Raw genomic sequence first — 21,249 nt, 5'->3', positions numbered from 1 at the left:
TCCAAATTTGTTATTTCATAGTTTTGATGTCTTCACTATTATTCTACAATGTAGAAAATAGTAAAACATTTAGAAAAACCCTTGAATGAGTAAGTGTTCCAAAACTTTTGACCGTTAGTGTACATATCTTTTCCCATCCTCTGTGCTGTTCCTACTACAGAGAGACCAAGAGAGTTATATCACACATCTTGAACAGTTAAGAATGTCCAAAATCCGGTCCCTGGATTACCCAAGCCTGTTCAATGACACAAACTTGAATTCCGTTTTTGGAATATTTGACCCTACCAAATAAGGGCCCATCACTTTTGTTCAATACATGGAGGGGGAGTCACGTAAATAGTTCCTTTGAACATTTGCATGGCAATGGCCCAGAAACCATTTGGATGGGAAAAGACAGTGGGACAACTACCTACTGTATCAGATAAGTGCATCAAAAACAAGTGGGGACAATGAGATTCATCCAAAAGTTGGGGGGCATACCGACGATTCGGCCCTATATAAAAGTCTATACATAACCTCTAGTTGAGAGACACGAGTAACATATCTGACGCAATTACGCAAAATTTTACTTCTTGGTTTCTGAGATTAGCCACCCCAATGTTTACAATATTTAATCACTCCTGAAGAAAAACACTCACTCAACATACTATGCATGATTTTGTTCCGCAGCATTAACCACTCAGGGGTTAATGAAGTTTAATGAATATCCTGAAGGTGTGGCCAAGGGCAAGGTATCGTAGGAAACCTTTGAGAGAGAAGTAAAATCGATCTCTTTTCAGTCAAACATAAACCAGTTACTTATTCACTGGATTAAATGTTTATTATTGTGAGATAGTCATCACAGATTATCTTTCTGTATTTTTCCTAATTCTTTTACAGAGAAGCTCAGCAACATTTATGTCAAAATAGTGTGTGGTATTTTGATTGATATGTCTATGATGGCTACATGAACTCTTCATTAATTAAAGTAATTTCTTTATTTTTTTTGTTGTAACTTTTTTATAACTAGGCCAGTCAGTTAAGAACAACTACCAAAAGGCAAAAGGCCTCCTGCGGGGATGGGGCCTGGGATTAAAAATCAAATACAAATATAGGACAAAACACACATCACGACAAGAGAGACAACACAACACTACGTAAAGAGAGACCTAAGACAACAACATAGCAAGGCAGCAACACATGACAACACAGCATGGTAGCAGCACAACATAACAACAACATGGTAGCAAAGCAACATGGCAGCAGCACAAAACATGTTACAAACATTATTGGGCACAGACAACCACACAAAGGACAAGAAGGTAGAGACAACAATACATCAAGTAATAGTGAAATTGGGTTAGTGCTACAGGCAGACTTATGTTATCTGGACCCAGTATGGTCACATTCTTGAATGCAAGTTGTCTCGGCTTGTCCACCATCCATCATGCACTTGTTTGAAAAGTCCTACACAAATCCAAGTACATGTTATCATTTAATGATAATTAAGCAAAGCTTCAGTTTTGAAAATATGAATCTCTCTGCCTTCAATAGGTTTTACGTGTACACTATTGTTTTGTGTTTACAGTAACCAGCTGTTGTCAAAAATGTTAGTTCCCGAGTGGTGCAGCGATCTAAGGTCACTGCATTTCAGTGCAAGAGGTGTCACTACAGTCTCTGGTTCGGATCCAGGCTGCATCACATCCAGTTGTGATCGTGCGCCTTCCTATGGGACTCCCAATTGGCCCAGATTCATCCGGTTTTAGGGTTTGGCCGGTGTAGGCCGTCTTTGTAAATAAGAATTTGTTCTTAACTGACTTGCTTAATAAAGGTTCAATCAAATAAATGCAATACGCTGTGAAACGTTGACATCTTGAATACACCCAGGATGAGTTGGGGGTGTGGTTTGGATGGTGTCATGGCTTCCCCCGTCCACGAAGCTACATCTCTATTGAGCCGAGCGTGAATTAAATGTCCTTTAATTTCGTAAAATAAACACCAACATTTGAAGGACTACACATTCAATACCTTAATCATGGGCACCGTCCACGCGAGGGTAAGGATAACTGCTCAAAATGCAAAGGGTGACAGCATGACCTCTGAGTGCAGTAGCCAATAGCTAGCTTAGTATAGCTAGCTGTCACGTACAGCGAAAGGGGCCCAGTTGGACAGCTTGCCAACTATGGAAACTAGCTGAACTTCAGATACATGAACTGTCGATGTCAGTCAAGGAAATTAACATGATCATAGTTGCAACAACAGCATTGGTGAACATTGCTCGTGCAACGGGCGCCCTACACGTTCACGGATCTTAAATAGTGATCATATGGGTTAGCCCCTTGGATCATGACACGAGTCATTGGACGAAGGCGCCTTCTGTAGGAAGGAGTTCTGCTGATATCAGATGTCAATCACCTGAAGCGCAGAACCATGTAAACACGTGCATGAGCTCGGCACATATGCGTGCGTCTTCTGTGTGTATTATTTATCTTGTGTGCATGCTTCTGAACACACTACCAGCGCTTTGAAAAGTTGATGTAATTATACTTTCCTGTGGATATATTGTCTCACATTCCTACAGTCAAAAGGACCAACCGCACGGACAACCGGTAAAGCGCGTTAAAATATGATTTTAGTCAACATCTTGTAGAGGACGTGATAGTAAACTTACTGATTCAAACACTCATTTCTGTCTGATGTTGAATTTAACAGTGGTGGAAAAAGTACTCAAAGGTCCTACTTGAGTAAAAGTAAAGATACCTTAATAGAAAATGACTCAAGTAAAAGTGAAAGTCACCCGGTAAAAAACTACTTGAGTAAAAGTATTTGGTTTTAAATATACTTAACTATCAAAAGTAAACGTATAATATATGGCTGAGAACAGTCTGGAGAAGGCAGAATGCTGCCTACAGAACTAATGCATGGGGGTGCATCATCAAATCAGACAATCTGATCAGTGGACACGCATGGCAGTTTCTTCCCAGTGTCCGAGATTAGGACCTGGTCTTGGGTAAGCAGTATGTCTTGTGCCTTCGACTCATTGATCTAGAAATCTTCATCCAAATCGAGGATAGTGATCGCTTTTATGATGTGCAGAAGAAGAAAAAACACAAAATAGCAGAATTGGACAGGAGCCTGCAAAACGGCCTCTATACATTTCAGTGCCATTCTCCAGTGCCGTCATGCGCTTGCTTAGATGCTTACAACCACATTCTGAAATTTCCACTAACTTCAACTAATGACATTTTGAAGAATGACTTGTACAAGTTCATCTCAATATGGTATTTACCAACTACCTTTATCCTAATAACCAAACCACTAAAGCCACCTAACTGCCATTTTAGCTATTGGGTTTTGTACAGATAACTAGCTTTACAATACAAGAAGTATCCTGGTAAGTCATTGATTCATCACAATCTCTGTTGTGTTGCAGAGTCTTGACCCTCTGCCAATGCAGGGACCTGAGTTGGGGGTTCATGCGGATGACATCGAGACACCAGAAATGGAGCAGGAATCAAAACAAGAGGTTCTTGAAAACAAAGATGTACGGCTCAAGTTGTTTCTTAGTTCATCTTTTCTGTGTGGTTGAATGTGAAAGTGATCTTTTTATTGTTGCCTGTCAATTTGGATTATAACTCTATACTATATTTGTCCTATAGGTCATAGTCCAGCATGTTCACATAGATGGTCTGGGAAGAACCAAGGAGGATTGCTTAACATACGAGATTGCTGGTGTCTTCAGAGCAAAGAACTTGATTGACGTGAGTGAATCTATCAGTACAGTAGGATACAGACCACCGATTTTAATGCGTGGAGACGGTATGCAGTGTTTTCCACAAGCACATGGAGTAGCCAGCCAAATAGAAAAAGTAGCCAGCCAGGCTACCTTGGGCTGGGGGAGGGGTTTAGACAGTTTGTTTATTCCATGTGTAACTCTGTGTTGTCTGTTCACACTGCTATGCTTTATCTTGGCCAGGTCGCAGTTGCAAATGAGAACTTGTTCTCAACTAGCCTACCTGGTTAAATAAAGGTGAAATAAAAATAAATTAAAAAGCCAGCCAGGCTCCCTTGGGCTGGGGGAGGGGTTTAGACAGTAGCCAGCCAGGCTCCCTTGGGCTGGGGGAGGGGTTTAGACAGTAGCCAGCCAGGCTCCCTTGGGCTGGGGGAGGGGTTTAGACAGTAGCCAGCCGGGCTCCCTTGGGCTGGGGGAGGGGTTTAGACAGTAGCCAGCCAGGCTCCTTCGGGATGGGGGAGGGGTTTAGACAGTAGCCAGCCAGGCTCCCTCGATCTGGGGGAGGGGTTTAGACAGTTTTTTTTTTTTCAATTTTTGCAGAACAAGCTCTATTTTGGTGGCCTCATTCTAATGCTAGATTGTATTTTCAACCAGTAACTATCAGGAAATAACACTGATCTACATATTTTACAGTGTTGTTTCATCAGCTGTTGTACAATATTATATAAAACATAGGGAGAAAAAAATATTGAGTGCACTAGGCCTTAAGAATCCTGTAAGAGTCTGCTGACTTCCGTGGGTTTCAAGCTTCCTTTTACGAGGCATTTTATCAGCTTTGTGCAATACAGGTATGATTGAATAATGAAGCAGGTGTTAAACATGGGCTTTGCTACACAGAAAGCCGCAGTTGACTTGTCTATTGTCAACAGTTTGATTAAATCAATAGACCTATACCAATATCTTTTAAATACCATGTAAATCATTATCTTTTAAAACTAATTCAATCTGTTTTCTTTAATCATAATTTGGACCAGAGTGAGGCTTTCTCCACTTTGCCTATCTTATGTTCCTGCAGTGAGGAGGATTCACCAACTTCATTTAATGTTTTTGATAGTTTATCTGCTGATAATTGCCGAAAAGTCTACCAGTATGCAAATAAGCCAAATTAACAGCTCTCTTACCAATGCAATTCGGAAGGCTACTGATGAGTCACTCATTTTAAATGTCACTGTCTGGCAAGCATGGATGAACTTCATATCAAAATACAAGACAAGGTTTACTTGTCCCGATACGATACCATGGACAGATAACTACATTGTATGAATGGCAAGAATATATGAGATGGACTTTATTCAGTCAGTTCGACACCTTTTATAAACTAGTCAGTCTTGCTGTTCATCAGTCAAAGCACAGTAAATAGCCTATGTGCCACCACGCCGTGGCTGCTTCAGAAATGTGCCATGGCCCAACGTTACATTTTTTCCTCACTGGCCAGGACATGGTGTAGTTCTTAAATGCATTCTAGATTAACTTGTGGATTCCATTTATATCTTTGTGTGCAGTTTAAATTAAGTTGCTAACTAGCGCAATTGCTAATTAGCATTAGCGCAATGACTAGAAGTCCATGGGTATCTGCTAACGCTAGTTAGCATTGGCTCGCAAAACTACCTCAAACTTTCTTCTTTCTGGACACAGAGACATACAAATTGTATCCCTTTTAATGTCTGACCCGAACAGAAATGTGCTACAAAACAATAGACTGTGGATGTTGACTTGTCGTTCCCACATTATATGGGACATGCAAATCCATGTTCTCTAATGAAAGATGTTAACATATATTCATGATTTTTTTTTACATCAATAATTGTATTTTTCCATAAATAATTGTAATTGTGTATCCAAAAAAAATATATATTTTTTTATTTATAAAAAAAAATGCAATAGATTTAGAATAGATTTATGGATTTAAAAAAAATCATGAATATATGTTAACGGCTTTCCATATGCTTTCTCCATACCTGTAAAGAAATTTGACTGCAACTTCAGCGCACACACCCAGGTACCGAGAGTCGGGACAGACAGCAGACTGAAACCAGCAGTGTTTCCCTGTCTTTGCTCGCTTTGTGATTTACAGGCACATATCGTGTCAATAGATCGCTAGAAGGTGCATATCGTTCATTCTAGCAGGAGAGGGTTCTTCAGACCTTTCTTTTCCTGACTAGCCAATTGAAAAGTAACCTAGTGTATTTCAGTGAGGAAAAAGTACCTGTCTGAAAATGAGTCTGTAATCGGCTGTATAGCCAACAGCCGGAGCTAGTGGGGAAACGCTGTGTATGGAGACGCTTGTTTATTTATTTATTTTTAATAATTTTTTTGTAGGTCATGAAGAGAGCCCACGAAGCCAGACAGAAGCTCCTCCGTCTTGGTATCTTCAGACAGGTGGAGGTTGTCATTGATACCTCACAAGGTACTGTGGTTAGAAAGATGATCCGTTCTTAATCCGAACAGTATCACTACCAAAGTTTTGCATATTACATTGGGAAAATAATAAAAATGAATGGGGAAAGTGGTTAAAACACACAAAAAAAATACAAAAAATGTAATAAAAATGTAAAAAACACTTCCTTTCAGGGGTGGATGCGCTGCCTAACGGACTAGATGTGACGTTTGAAGTGACTGAGCTGAGACGTATGACTGGTAGCTATAACACCATGGTTGGAAATAACGAAGGCAGCATGGTGAGAACTCCTGGAGCTCTATCTCAAGTCATCTTGTCGTGAGTCCTATCTCCTTATCTCCTTCTAAATTGTATTGGAGGAGAAGGACCCAGTGTCCCTCCATTTGGACCAGTGTTTCCCAAACTCGGTCCTCGGATCCCCAAGGGGTGCACGTTTTAACCTAGCACTACACAGCTGATTCAACTAATCTTCAAGCTTTAATCATTTTAAGATCAGCTGTGTAGTGCTTGTGGGAAGAACAACAACAACCTGCATCCTTTGGGGTCACGAGGACGGAGTTTGGGAAACACTGCCTTGGACCAAATTCTCCAATGTGTTTTGAGAAGGAAGCGAGGAGAGAGGAAATTAGAAATCAAGGACAGATTCATTTATAAAGAGCTATGGTGGTGATTACACATGCTCTAGGAGGTACCATCCTCCGCTGTCGTCAGGTTTTTGAGTAGTTTTCCCTCCCTCTTACTGCAGGTTCTTGGTCTGAAGCTGCCCAATGTTTTCGGTCGTGCGGAAAAGCTTACATTCCAGTTCTCCTACGGCACCAAAGAGACTTCCTATGGGCTGTCTTTCTTCAAGCCTCAACCTGGTCACTTTGAGCGCAAGTATGAGAACAAAAACCTGCCAATTATATTATAAGCAGTGCTGTAAATACAGATTTACATGCTACACTGGATTTTTATTTTATACTTTTTTTGATTTGTAATTGATGAAAATGTTTATAATATATCTGCAGTAATCGTGGAATGATCATGTTTCACAGTATTACTCAACCCGCCAATCCTGCCAGGTGCGGCATCTGAATGAAAGCTGTTTTTACTTTGGCTGTGTTATCTAGTGGAAATCAGTTTGAGAAAACTGCCACGGAATAGTGGAGAGAATCATTGTACCATCTAAATTGCTGTGAAATATACTATCAATTAAGATGGTGAAACAAAACCGAAAGTAAGAGGCTCAAGCACGAGTCTCCGCCATTGTTGCCGTGGATACGGGGGAGATTTGTTTAGAATGGAGCCTTGTGCTGTTGCAATTCACTTAGTATTTCTCTGAATGTTTTCCTCTATGTGAGCACCTTTAAGTTGTTCATTCTATAGATCCCTGGGGATGGAACACCTTTAAGTTGTTCATTCTATAGATCCCTGGGGATGGAACACCTTTAAGTTGTTCATTCTATAGATCCCTGGGGATGGAACACCTTTAAGTTGTTCATTCTATAGATCCCTGGGCTCTTTTTGTTCTTCTTCTAATTGACTTGCTCTTGCTGTTGCAGTTTCGCTGTTAACTTTTACAAAGTCACAGGCCAGTTTCCATGGAGCTCGCTGAGAGAGACTGATCGTGGCGTCTCCACAGAATTCAGTGTAAAGAACATTTTTCCATTCATCCATCTATCATTACTATCGAGTTCTCATTTACTGTTGTTATGCTAACTGCGATGAGTAGAATTGGAACTTCTCAGCTATTTTATTTTCGAACTAAATTTCATCCTACTGTAATGCACTTGCAAGTGGTTGATCCTCTCTCTTCTTTCTCCCTCTCTGTTTTGCAAACAGTTCCCTCTTTGGAAGACGAACCACACCCTGAAGTGGGAGGGTGTGTGGCGAGAGCTGGGATGTCTGGCACGTACCGCCTCGTTCGCAGTCCGGGAGGAGAGCGGCCACTCCCTCAAGTCATCACTCTCGGTACCGGGACTTGAGTTTCGCTTCACAATCCCTCACACAACTACCCTTTTTTTAGTCCAAGGGATTAAGACATTGTGGTAATACATTGAGGCCCAAACTCCTGTTCTGAGATCTGTACACTTCATTTAGGCTTTTGTGTAAATCTTCCATTGATGTCAATGGGAAATTTGTGAGAGAAAAAAAAACTTTGCTAACGTGGATCTCGAGTTAAGATTCGGTCCTACTTAGACACTTGACTTTTTTCCTCAACATTTTGCTCTTTTCTCCTTGGCCCTCATAGCATGCCATGGTCATCGACACCAGAAACTCCACAATCCTTCCCAGGAGGGGAGCCTTGCTGAAAATTAACCAGGTGTGTAGGTTAGGTGAACATTACCTGGCCCAGTGTTGTAATTCAATGGTAATACCTTAATAAAACCATTTTGCTCAGACCATTTTTGAACCAACAACTCATTCAGCTGATGCGTTGTTGTGATTTTGTAGGAGTTGGCTGGCTACACTGGAGGAGATGCCAGTTTTCTGAAAGAGGACTTTGAACTCCAATTTAACAAACGTCTTCTCTGGGACTCGGTGAGAAACTAAATTGTCCTATTTATCAAGAAAAAATTTGCGCGAAGAACTTTAGTTACACACATGAATCACAAGTTGGATCTCAGTCTGAGTATTGAACTGGTTCTGGACCATCTTTATAGTAAACAAGTTATAACCATCAATCAATCAAATGTATTTATAAAAACCTATTTACGTCAGCAGATGTCACATTGCTTATATAGAAACCCAGCCTAAAACCCCAAACAGCAAGCCATGCAGATGTAGAAGCACGGCGGCTAGGAAAAACTCCCTAGAAAGAAACCTAGAGAGGAACCAGGCTCTGAGGGGTGACCAGTTCTCTTCTAGCTGTGCTGGGTGGAGATTATAAAATGAAATGGTCGTTAAGGCCAGATAGTTGTTCAAGATGTTAAAACGTTCATAAATGACCAGCAGGTTCAGATAATAATCACAATGGTTGTATAAGAGGGCAACAGGTCAGCACCTCAGGAGTAAATGTCAGTTGGCTTTTCATAGCCGGGCATTCAGAGTTTGAGACAGCAGGAGAGGGAGAGCCTGAGCCTATGTAAACAGCTTGTTGATGGAGGGTTGACAAATGGATTTGACCAGGTTGGAGAAAATGTGGGATAAAAGAGCACATTTGTTGAGACCTCGTCCTCTATCTTCCAGGTCCTGTCTGCATCTCTCTGGGGCGGATGCCTCCTGCCCATTGGAGATAAGCCAACTTGCATTGCTGACAGGTAAGACAATACTTCTCTCTGTTTCACAAAACCATATTTGAAACGCAGGGGTGTCGAACATGGCACGCTAGCTGATTTTTAATGTGGCCCTGCCAATGTTGTCTTTATACTGTATAGTCAGGGGTTAAAGTTCGATGGATTTCTGTCATATGGATTCTGGAGAGGTCGTTTTTTGAGATCTGTGTAGATCCAAAATAAAAGTTTCTGGTTTGGAGATGACATAGAAAATAAACGCTTCAGTGTTAGGCTATGAAATATATTCCCAAATATTTAATGTTCTCTGTTAAGCTGTGTGCACTGAACTGACATGCATGATTGTTGCTGACACTGATGTTCAGATGAAGGGAATGAAATGGTCTATAATGGGCCGTGGCGCTCAACTCAGACAGTGGTGTCTAGTCTACTGTAGCGTCATTCAAAGCCTCAACTTTATCACTGAGGTCAGGACTTTCCAGTGCTACTATTTCTCACCATGTCATGTTATTAACACAAAAATCAGACAACCAACCTCGTAGAACAGTTGACCTATTGATGGGTTCTGACTTTTTAGATATGAAATATAGATGTCACTGAGGGAGACGGGGGAATGTATAATGTTTACATTCTGTCAGGATATGTTTTTGTTGAACATCCAGGGATCCTGTGGGGAGGAGTGAGGAATTTGGGGCCGAGGTCAGATGAAGTGAGGAAGAATATAATCTTAGCAACAGAGATGTATTGGCTGTTTAGATGTGTAAGGAAGAGGCTCAGCATAGGAGAAAGGGTCAAAATGTAGGTGCTTGTATGAATATGTTCCTTGTCTTATGCAGCTGTATGACCCAGTGGATGAATAAACTTGGTTGAAGCTTTACTAAGCTTCCCGTGAGTGTGTTAGAACCTAACACCGTTTCCCTGGTCGGCTTGTTGTGTGTTAGAACCTAACACCGTTTCCCTGGTCGGCTTGTTGTTGTGTTTTACAACCTAACACCGTTTCCCTGGTCGGCTTGTTGTTGTTGTGTGTTAGAACCTAACGCCGTTTCCCTGGTCGGCTTGTTGTTGTGTGTTTGAACCTAACGCTGTTTCCCTGGTCGGCTTGTTGTTGTGTGTTTGAACCTAACGCTGTTGTTGTCGGCTTGTTGTGTGTTTGAACCTAACGCTGTTTCCCTGGTCGGCTTGTTGTTGTGTGTTTGAACCTAACGCTGTTTCCCTGGTCGGCTTGTTGTTGTGTGTTTGAACCTAACGCTGTTTCCCTGGTCGGCTTGTTGTTGTGTGTTAGAACCTAACGCTGTTGTTGTCGGCTTGTTGTTGTTGTGTGTTAGAACCTAACGCCGTTTCCCTGGTCGTCTTGTTGTTGTTGTGTGTTAGAACCTAACGCCGTTTCCCTGGTCGGCTTGTTGTTATGTGTTCCATATGAAAGGTTTTCCGCTCGAGGTGCATTCAGGTTGTGATAGGGAGGGAAGCATGTACTCTGTCAATGCACAAAAATTATTAATGCCATCGCGGGAAAAGCCTTTTCGAAAGCAGTTTTGGCCTTTGTTAAACCAGAGCGGCGTCAGTTTGCTACCATTTTATTTCTTTACTCCTACAAGTGGCATCTTTTTACAGATTCAGTTACAACTGTTTCTCCTTCAGGTGGTGTCATTTAACAGATTCAGTTACAACCAGAGTTTCAAGCATCCTGGCAACAAATCTCAAAGGAGAAATTTGTCTTAAATGGAACAAATATATATAATAGTAATTCAAGTGAATAATTAGTCATTATTTATACAGTACCGGTCAAAAGTTTGGACACAGCTAGTCATTCACCTGTTAATTGAAATGCATTCCAGGTGACTACCTCATGAAGCTGGTTGAGAGAATGCCAAGAGTGTACAAAGCTGTCATCAAGGCAAAGGGTGGCTACTTTATTTTTTTTATTTCATCTTTATTTAACCAGGTAGGCTAGTTGAGAACCAGTTCTCATTTTCAACTGCGACCTGGCCAAGATAAAGCATAGCAGTTCGACACATACCACAACAGAGTTACACATGGAATAAACAAAACTTAGTCAATAATACAGTAGAACAAAAGAAAACAAAGTCTATATATAGTGAGTGCAAATGAGGTAAGATAAGGGAGTTAAGACAAGAAATAGGCCATGGTGGCGAAGTAATTACAATGTAGCAATTAAACACTGGAATGGTAAATGTGCAGAGGATGAATGTGCAAGTAGAGATACTGGGGTGCAAAGGAGCAAGATAAATAAATACTGTATGGGGATGAGGTAGGTAGATAGATGGGCTGTTTACAGATTTGCTATGTACGGGTGCAAATCAAATCAAATCAAATCAAATTTATTTATATAGCCCTTCGTACATCAGCTGATATCTCAAAGTGCTGTACAGAAACCCAGCCTAAAACCCCAAACAGCAAACAATGCAGGGTGCAGTGATCTGTGAGCTGCTCTGACAGCTGGTGCTTAGATCGAGTGAGGGAGATATGAATCTCAAGCTTCAGAGATTTTTTCAGTTCGTTGCAGTCATTGGCAGCAGAGAACTGGAAGGAAAGACGACTAAATGAGGAATTGGCTTTGGGGGTGACCAGTGAGATATACAGTGCCTTGCGAAAGTATTCGGCCCCCTTGAACTTTGCGACCTTTTGCCACATTTCAGGCTTCAAACAAAGATATAAAACTGTATTTGTTTGTGAAGAATCAACAACAAGTGGGACACAATCATGAAGTGGAACGACATTTATTGGATATTTCAAACTTTAACAAATCAAAAACTGAAAAATTGGGCGTGCAAAATTATTCAGCCCCTTTTTACTTTCAGTGCAGCAAACTCTCTCCAGAAGTTCAGTGGGGATCTCTGAATGATCCAATGTTGACCTAAATGACTAATGATGATAAATACAATCCACCTGTGTGTAATCAATTCTCAGTATAAATGCACCTGCACTGTGATAGTCTCAGAGGTCCGTTAAAAGCAGCAGAGAGCATCATGAAGAACAAGGAACACACCAGGCAGGTCCGAGATACTGTTGTGAAGAAGTTTAAAGCGGGATTTGGATACAAAAAGATTTCCCAAGCTTTAAACATCCCAAGGAGCACTGTGCAAGTGATAATATTGAAATGGAAGGAGTATCAGACCACTGCAAATCTACCAAGACCTGGCCGTCCCTCTAAACTTTCAGCTCATACAAGGAGAAGACTGATCAGAGATGCAGCCAAGAGGCCCATGATCACTCTGGATGAACTGCAGAGATCTACAGCTGAGGTGAGAGACGCTGTCCATAGGACAACAATCAGTCGTATATTGCACAAATCTGGCCTTTATGGAAGAGTGGCAAGAAGAAAGCCATTTCTTAAAGATATCCATAAAAAGTGATGTTTAAAGTTTGCCACAAGCCACCTGGGAGACACACCAAACATGTGGAAGCAGGTGCTCTGGTCAGGTGAAACCAAAATTGAACTTTTTGGCAACAATGCAAAACGTTATGTTTGGCGTAAAAGCAACACAGCTCATCACCCTGAACACAACATCCCCACTGTCAAACATGGTGGTGGCAGCATCATGGTTTGGGCCTGCTTTTCTTCAGCAGGGACAGGGAAGATGGTTAAAATTGATGGGAAGATGGATGGAGCCAAATACAGGACCATTCTGGAAGAAAACCTGATGGAGTCTGCAAAAGACCTGAGACTGGGACGGAGATTTGTCTTCCAACAAGACAATGATCCAAAACATAAAGCAAAATCTACAATGGAATGGTTAAAAAATAAACATATCCAGGTGTTAGAATGGACAAGTCAAAGTCCAGACCTGAATCCAATCGAGAATCTGTGGAAAGAACTAAAAACTGCTGTTCACAAATGCTCTCCATCCAACCTCACTGAGCTCGAGCTGTTTTCCAAGGAGGAATGGGAAAAAATGTCAGTCTCTCGATGTGCAAAACTGATAGAGACATACCCCAAGCGACTTACAGCTGTAATCGCAGCAAAAGGTGGCGCTACAAAGTATTAACTTAATAAAAGGGGACTGAATAATTTTGCACGCCCAATTTTTCAGTTTTTGATTTGTTGTTGATTCTTCACAAAAAAATACAGTTTTATATCTTTGTTTGAAGCCTGAAATGTGGCAAAAGGTCGCAAAGTTCAAGGGGGCCGAATACTTTCGCAAGGCACTGTACCTGCTGGAGCGCGTGCTACGAGTGGGTGCTGCTATGGTGACCAATGAGCTGAGATAAGGCGGGGCTTTACCTAGCAGAGACTTGTAGATAACCTGTAGCCAGTGGGTTTGGCGACGAGTATGAATCTAGGGCCAACCAACGAGAGCATACAGGTCGCAATGTCGGATAGTGTATGGGGCTTTGGTGACAAAACGGATGGCACTGTGATAGACTGCATCCAATTTGTTGAGTAGAGTGTTTGAGGCTATTTTATAGATGACATCACCGAAGTCGAGGATCGGTAGGATGGTCAGTTTTACGAGGGTATATTTGGCAGCATGTGTGAAGGATGTTTGTTGCAATATAGGAAGCCAATTCTAGATTTAATTTTGGATTGGAGATGCTTAATGTGAGTCTGGAAGGAGAGTTTACAGTCTAACTAGACACCTAGGTATTTGTAGTTGTCCATGTATTCCACGTAGTTGTCCATGTAAGTCAGAGCCGTCCAGAGTAGTGATGCTGGACTGGCAAGCAGGTGCCGGCAGTGATCGGTTGAATAGCATGCATTTAGTTTTACTTGCATTTAAGAGCAGTTGGAGGCCACGGAAAGAGAGTTGTATTGCATTGAAGCTCGTCTGGAGGTTAGTTAAGTGTCCAAAGAGGGGCCAGAAGTATATAGAATGGTGTCGTCTGCATAGAGGTGTACCAGAGAATCACCAGCAGCAGGAGCAACATCATTGATGTATACAGAGAAGAGAGTCGGACCGAGGATTGAACCCTGTGGCACCCCCATAGAGACTGCCAGAGGTCCAGACAACAGGACCTCCGATTTAACACACTGAACTCTATCAGAGAAGTAATTGGTAAACCAGGCGAGGCAATCATTTGAGAAACCAAGGCTGTCGAGTCAGCCAATAAGAATGTGGTGATTGACAGAGTCCAAAGCCTTGGCCAGGTCGATGAATATGGCTGCACAGTAATGTCTCTTATCGATGGTAGTTATGATGATGTTTAGGACCTTGAGCGTGGCTGAGGTGCACCCATGACCAGCTCTGAAACCAGATTGCATAGCGGAGAAGGTATGGTGGGATTTAAAATGGTCGGTAATCTGTTTGTTAAGATACTTCAAAGTATCTCAAATATAAAATATATATTTTTGGTTACTATATGATTCCATATGTGTTATTTAATAGTGTTGATGTCTTCACTATTATTCTACAATGTAGAAAATAGTAAAAAATAAAGACCCTGGAATGAGTAGGTGTGTCCAAACTTTTGACTGGTACTGTATAATTAAAAATAATAACATTCAGAATGTTGTGTCCAGTAGGGTAAATGCAGATGGACAGACCCCATGCTTCAGCCTATGTACATGTTATAGCTGCTATGCAGCATCAGTAGGCTAGAGGTGATAATGGCTATGACTAATAGAACATCTGACAATATACCATGGACAGGATATATGGTACAAATAATTTAAACATTTTTACCAATATGTTTTTGGGGCTCATTTCTGGAGGTGGAAATTGTTTTAGATGGTGTTTGAATATATATCTATATATACACTCAAGTCACCAGAACTGAGCTTCTCAGTCCTTCTATATAAAAAAAAATATCCCAGGTCGGACCACAGACCCCCTAAACAAGGGGACTGGAATTGGCCCAACTCTGTTTTCATACATGTACAAAATGATCCTCTTTCCCTGGAAGCATGATTGTGATGTAGCTGGAATTCTGTTTTTATGGTTTGTTTCTATGGTTTCTACCGACATGTCTCTTTAGGTTCTATCTCGGTGGTCCTACTAGCGTCAGAGGATTCAGTATGTACAGCATCGGCCCACAGAGTGAAGGTGAGATGTTATCTTCTGTCCGTTTGAATGAAGTCCGATTTTAAAAAAAATATATATTTTTAAAGATGGTTAACTTTCTCACATCGTGGGGTTTCATTGTCTGAATGACCAGGTGACTACCTGGGAGGTGAGGTGTATTGGGCTGGAGCCGTCCACCTGTATACTCCACTGCCCTTCCGTCCAGGCAAAGGGGGATTCGGAGACCTCTTCAGGACCCACTTCTTCCTCAATGCTGGGAACCTGTGTAACCTCAACTATGGTGTGTGTTTTAAAGATGTAATTGAACCCCACGATCTATGTGGAAGTGTCAGATCTTCTGAGATGATAGCTGTAATATCATTTTTACAAGCTGAATCTATGTTCAAATTCATCAGTATGAGAAATCCGCAGCACTCCATTGTGTGTGTGTGTGTGTGTGTGTGTGTGTGTGTGTGTGTGTGTGTGTGTGTGTGTGTGTGTGTGTGTGAGTGAGTGGAATGACCTAGTAATATGTAGAGAGCCAATTAGATTAACAAAATGTTTCCGGGAATGCTAATCTTATTTGTTTTTAACAACAAAAAACTATTTCAGAACAATCTGACATGGTGGGTGTGGAAATCCGCTTTCTTGTGCTTTGGAGGTGTCATGACCCCTCAGGCTGAGGTGTGTATGTGTGTTGCTTCAGGTGACGGGCCTCGAGCACACCTGAGTAAGCTGGCAGAGTGTATCCGCTGGTCCTATGGAGCGGGAATCGTGCTACGACTCGGAAACATCGCCCGGCTGGAGCTCAACTACTGCATTCCCATGGGCGTCCAGAGTGGAGACAGGTAGCCTATTATCTGCCCTTCCTGTTATCAAACCATGACATGATAGTCCATAGCTTAGAAACTATACTATATGGTTCATATAGTGTATTCGTAAAGTATTCAGACCCCTTCCCTTTTTCCACAGTGTTACGTTACAGCCTTATTAAAAAATGTAATAAATAAATGTTTTCCATCAATTTACACACAATACCCCATAATGAAGCAAAAACAGGGTTTTAGAAATGTTTGCAAATGTATAAAAAAAATATCTTATTTACATAAATATTCAGACCCTTTGCTATGAGACTCGAAAATTGAGCTCCAGTGCATCCTGTTTCCATTGATCATCCTTGATGTTTCTACAACTTGATTGGAGTCTACCTGTGGTCAATTTAAATAGTTTGGAGATCTATATAAGGTCCCATTGTTGACAGTGCATGTCAGAGCAAAAACCAAGCCATGAGGTCGAAGGAAATGTCTGTAGAGCTCCGAGACAGGATTGTGTCAAGGCACAGATCTGGGGAAGGTACCAAAACATTTCTGCAGCATTGACGATCCCCAAGAACGCAGTGGCCTTGGTCAGGGAGGTGACCAAGAACAAGATGGTCCCTCTGACAGAGCTCCAGAGTTCCTCTGTGGAGATGGGAGAACCTTCCAGAAGGACAACCATCTCTGCAGCACTCCACCAATCAGGCCTTTATGGTAGAGTGGCCAGACGCATGCCCCTCCGTAAAAGGCACATGACAGAAAGGCATCTAAAGGACTCTCAGATCATAAGAAACATTCTCTGGTCTGATGAAACCAAGATTGAACTCTTTCGCCTGAATGCCAAGCGTCATGTCTGGAGGAAACCTAGCACCATTGCTAAGGTGAAGCATGGTGGTGGCAGCATCATGCTGTGGGGATGTTTTTCAGCGGCAGGGACTAGGAGACTAGTCAGGATGGAGGATGAACGGAGCAAAGTATAGAGAGATCCTTGAAAACCTGCTCCAGAGTGCTCAGGACTTCAGACTGGGGCGGCGGTTCACCTTCCAACAGGGCATAGACGCTAAGCACACAGCCAAGACATTGCAGGTGTGGCTTTGGGACAAGTCTCAATGTCCTTGAGTGGCCCAGCCAGAGCCTGGACTTGAACCTGATTGAACATCTCTGGACATACCTGAAAATAGCTGCGCAGCAACGTTCCCAATCCAACCTGACAGAGCTTGAGAGGATCTGCAGAGAAGAATGGGAGAAACTCCACAAATACAGGTGTGCCATGCTTGTAGCGTCATACCCAAGAAGACTCGAGGCTGTAATCGCTGCCAAGGGTGCTTCAACAAAGTACTGAGTAAAGGGTCTGAATACTGAGTGGCAAGAAAAAGTATGTGAACCATTTGAAAATAGCTGGATTTTTGCATGAATTGGTCATAACATTTGATCTGATCTTCATCTAAGTCACAACAATAGACAAACGCAGTCTGCTTAAACTAATATCACACTTATGTCTCTATTGAAAACATTGTGTAAAGATTCACAGTGCAGGGTGGGAAAAGCATGTGAAACCTTGGATTTAATAACTGGTTGACCCTCCTTTGGCAGCAGTAACCCCAACCAAACGTTTTCTGTAGTTGCGGATCAGACCTGTACAACAATCAGGAGGAATCTTGGACCATTCTTCTTTACAAAACTGTTTCAGTTCACCAATATTCTTGCCATGTCTGGTGTGAACCGCTTGAGGTCATGCCACAGCATCTCAATTAGGGTTGAGGTCAGGACTCTGACTGGGCCATTCCAGAAGGTGTATTTTCTTCTGTTGAAGCCATTCTGTTGTTGATTTACTTCTGTGTTTTGGGTCGTTGTCCTGTTTTATCACCCAACTTCAGTTGAGCTTCAATTGGTGGACAGATAGCCTTACATTTTCCTGCAAAATGTCTTGATAAACTTGGGAATTAATTTTTCCATCGATGATAGCAAACTGTCCAGGCCCTAAAGCAGCCCCAAACCATGATGCTCCCTCCACCATACTTTACAGTTGGGATGAGTTTTTGATGTTGGTGTGCTGTGCCTTTTTTTCCTCCACACATAGTGTTGTGTGATCCTTCCAAACAACTCAACTGTAGTTTCATCTGTCCACAGAATATTTTGCCAGTAGCGCTGTGGAACATCCAGGTGCTCTTTTGCGAACTTCAGACGTGTAGCAATGTTTTTTTTTGGACAGCAGTGGCTTCTTCCGTGGAGTCCTCCCATGAACACCGTTCTTGTTTCGTGTTTTACGTATCGTAGACTCGTCAAGAGATGTTAGCATGTTCCAGATGTTCCAGCGCATTCTGCGCTGTCCTCTTGCAGTCATCTTTGCAGGACGGCCACTCCTAGGGAGAGTAGCAACAGTGCTGAACTTTCTCCATTTATAGACTATTTGTCTTACCGTGGACTGATGAACATCAAGGCTTTTAGAGATACTTTTGTAACCCGTTTCAGCTTTCTGCAAGTCAACAATTCTTATGTCTTCTGAGATTACTCAGATGTAAATGTGAAATTTCTGTTTTTTTCTTATAAATTAGCAAAGATTTTGAAAAACATGTTTTTGCTTTTTCATTATGGGGTAGTGTGTGTAGATGGACGAGGGGGGGAGGGCTATTTAATCCATTGTAGAATAAGACCTGTAACGTAACAAAAAGGGGTCTGAATACCTTCCGAATGCACTGGAGATGAGCAGAAGAGTTATGTCTGATTCACCATAAAGGGCCAACTCGAACCGTACTGGCTTGGTTCATTTATTTTCCTGTGTCATTTGCATAATGGTTTCAGCAAATGTGGTGGTTGTGTAACCAGGCCAGCCCAGTACAGCTAGATGTTTGGCTCAGTATTGTGAAAAGGGTATTGGGTTACTGTTAAGAAATGACACTTTGGTCTTTGTTTGTTTTAGGATATGCGACGGGGTCCAGTTTGGAGCTGGAATCCGATTTCTGTGATGTTGTCTTGCTGCATTGAATTGTGGAACACAGGAGTTTGTTTCGTTGGTTTTAGGAAGTGGGAGGTGATCTATAGGGGTCACTTTCAACACAGCGAAGGTTGCTGGGAATTAAATGTCTACTACAACCAAGCTATTGTAAGTAAAATGGACAGGGCATCAATGGGGATTTTCCTCTAGTACTATTGAATGATGAGAGCCTCCAGTGCTCAAGATGTTAAAACTAGAGGCCTTCACGGGTTCAAAAAGTTGTACCTGTTCCGAAATGGACCTGGTGCTTTCCCGTCTGGACCCAATATGCCTATTTTTATTTGTTAAATATAGAGACCCGTTCCGAATGGACATGAGGACAACTGGACCCATTCTGCGTAGACCTGGTCGGATCCAGTCCGGATACGAGTGAGGGAATTCACATTATAAAGTCAATTTTTAAGCGACCGGAGGTGATAAAGCGAGGGAGAGGTAGAGCTCTAGCAGGACGTGTCAGCTAGTGACACGGGGTGCAGGGAAGAGGGAGGGAGAGGTAGAGCTCTAGCAGGACGTGTCAGCTAGTGACACGGGGTGCAGGGAAGAGGGAGGGAGAGGTAGAGCTCTAACAGGACGTGTCAGCTAGTGACACGGGGTGCAGGGAAGAGGGAGGGAGAGGTAGAGCTCTAGCAGGACGTGTCAGCTAGTGACGGGGAGCAGGGAAGAGGGAGGGAGAGGTAGAGCTCTAGCAGGACGTGTCAGCTAGTGACACGGGGAGCAGGGAAGAGGGAGGGAGAGACGAGAAACGGCAACCGACTAAGCCGACTCGCGCTATGGTAGAGTGAATAGCAGCCTAGCTAGCTGTGTTATTCTCGTCCTACACAGTTAGAAACAACTTCATTCAGAATATTAAGTAGCAGCCTACCTGTTGGCTCTTGTAGCCTATCCCTCTCCTTTAACTTCCATAATTTTAAATGAAATATTCCATTGATATTTCCTAACTTTTGCCACACATGAAGGCTCTATGACTATAGCCCAGCGTTTTCCAAACTCAGTTCCGGGGACCCTAAGCGCTGCACGTTTTGTTTGTTTTCCTTAGCACTATACAGCTGATTCAAATAATCAAAGTTTTTAATGATGAGTTGATTATTTGAATCAGCTGTGTAGTGCTAAGTCAAAGAAGCAAAATGTGTACTGCTTAGGGTCCTCGGGACTGAGTTTGGAAAACACTGTTCTAGCCTATTGCTGCTTTGATGACTTATGATTGGCCAACAACAAGCTAGACATGCCACTCCTGTGAAACGAACAGCAGCTTAAATGATATGATTTCTCTCTCTCTGTACTGCAGCAGATCTGTACGGGTACTTCCGGACAAGTCTGTTTTGGTATTTGGTATTATATTAGGATCCCCATTAGCTGTTGCAAAAGAAGCAGTTACTCTTCCTGGGGTCCACAAAAAAACATGAAACATTATACAGAACATTAATAGACGAGAACAGCTCAAGGATGGAACTACATACATTATTTATTTTAAGGCACACGTAGCCTACATATCAATGCATACACACAAACTATCTAGGTCTAATAGGAGAGAGGCGTACCGGGTTGCTTTATCTGTTTTTTGAAACCAGGTTTGCGTGTTTATTTGGTCGTTAAAATTACACATACCCGTGACAATCATATCAGATCCGACCCAGACCTGTGACATTATTTAGAATTCTGGATCCGAACCCTCTCGGGCATTCGGTTACAGGTGGATCTGTGAAGACCTCTAGTGGAAACCTAAGAAAGGCAGACATCAGCCATGAGTCAAATATGTCAATGTGGTCTAAATGATTATGCTGATTTAATACATGTTATCATCTACAGTTATTAAAGATACACTGAGTCTCTATAGCATCCACTTGCCTTCCGGTTGATTTTTGGTTTGTGTATTGAAACAACATGGATTAAACCATTTTCAGTGGTGTAAAGTAAATACGTAAAAAATACTTTGAAGTACTACTTAAGTCGTTTTTGTATCTGTAATTTACTATTTAGATTTGACAACTTTTAGTTTTACTCTACTACAGTCCTAAAGAAAATATGTACTCTTTAGTCCCATACCTTTTCCCTGACACTCAGACTTACTCGTAACATTCCCGAATGCTTAGCAGAACA

The 21,249-nt window shown here is 42.0% G+C and overlaps 1 protein-coding gene across 1 annotated transcript; it reads left to right on the top strand.

The window, feature by feature from the left end:
• Positions 1–1,863: 1,863 nt before the first annotated feature.
• Positions 1,864–19,254, top strand: LOC124037528 (sorting and assembly machinery component 50 homolog A). The gene is made up of 15 exons (XM_046352321.1): positions 1,864–2,035; positions 3,413–3,523; positions 3,639–3,740; positions 6,092–6,179; positions 6,344–6,450; positions 6,916–7,046; positions 7,712–7,799; positions 7,992–8,120; positions 8,401–8,472; positions 8,604–8,690; positions 9,339–9,409; positions 15,317–15,384; positions 15,497–15,643; positions 16,049–16,190; positions 19,078–19,254. The coding sequence occupies exons 1-15, from the start codon at positions 2,015–2,017 to the stop codon at positions 19,121–19,123; spliced, it is 1,410 nt and encodes a 469-aa protein (XP_046208277.1). The 5' UTR covers positions 1,864–2,014; the 3' UTR covers positions 19,124–19,254.
• Positions 19,255–21,249: the final 1,995 nt, after the last annotated feature.

The sequence above is a fragment of the Oncorhynchus gorbuscha genome, linkage group LG06 (genome assembly GCF_021184085.1).
Source record: "Oncorhynchus gorbuscha isolate QuinsamMale2020 ecotype Even-year linkage group LG06, OgorEven_v1.0, whole genome shotgun sequence".
Classification (NCBI taxonomy): Eukaryota; Metazoa; Chordata; class Actinopteri; order Salmoniformes; family Salmonidae; genus Oncorhynchus; species Oncorhynchus gorbuscha.
This window is presented reverse-complemented; position numbering and strand designations above follow the sequence as displayed.

Bases quoted from the DNA above. Each gene is read 5' to 3' on its own strand.
- LOC124037528 (XM_046352321.1), top strand. From the start codon at position 2,015: ATGGGCACCGTCCACGCGAGG. The intron at 15,385-15,496 runs GTGAGATGTTAT...CTGAATGACCAG, and splicing joins CATCGGCCCACAGAGTGAAG to GTGACTACCTGGGAGGTGAG. The intron at 16,191-19,077 runs GTAGCCTATTAT...TGTTTGTTTTAG, and splicing joins GGCGTCCAGAGTGGAGACAG to GATATGCGACGGGGTCCAGT.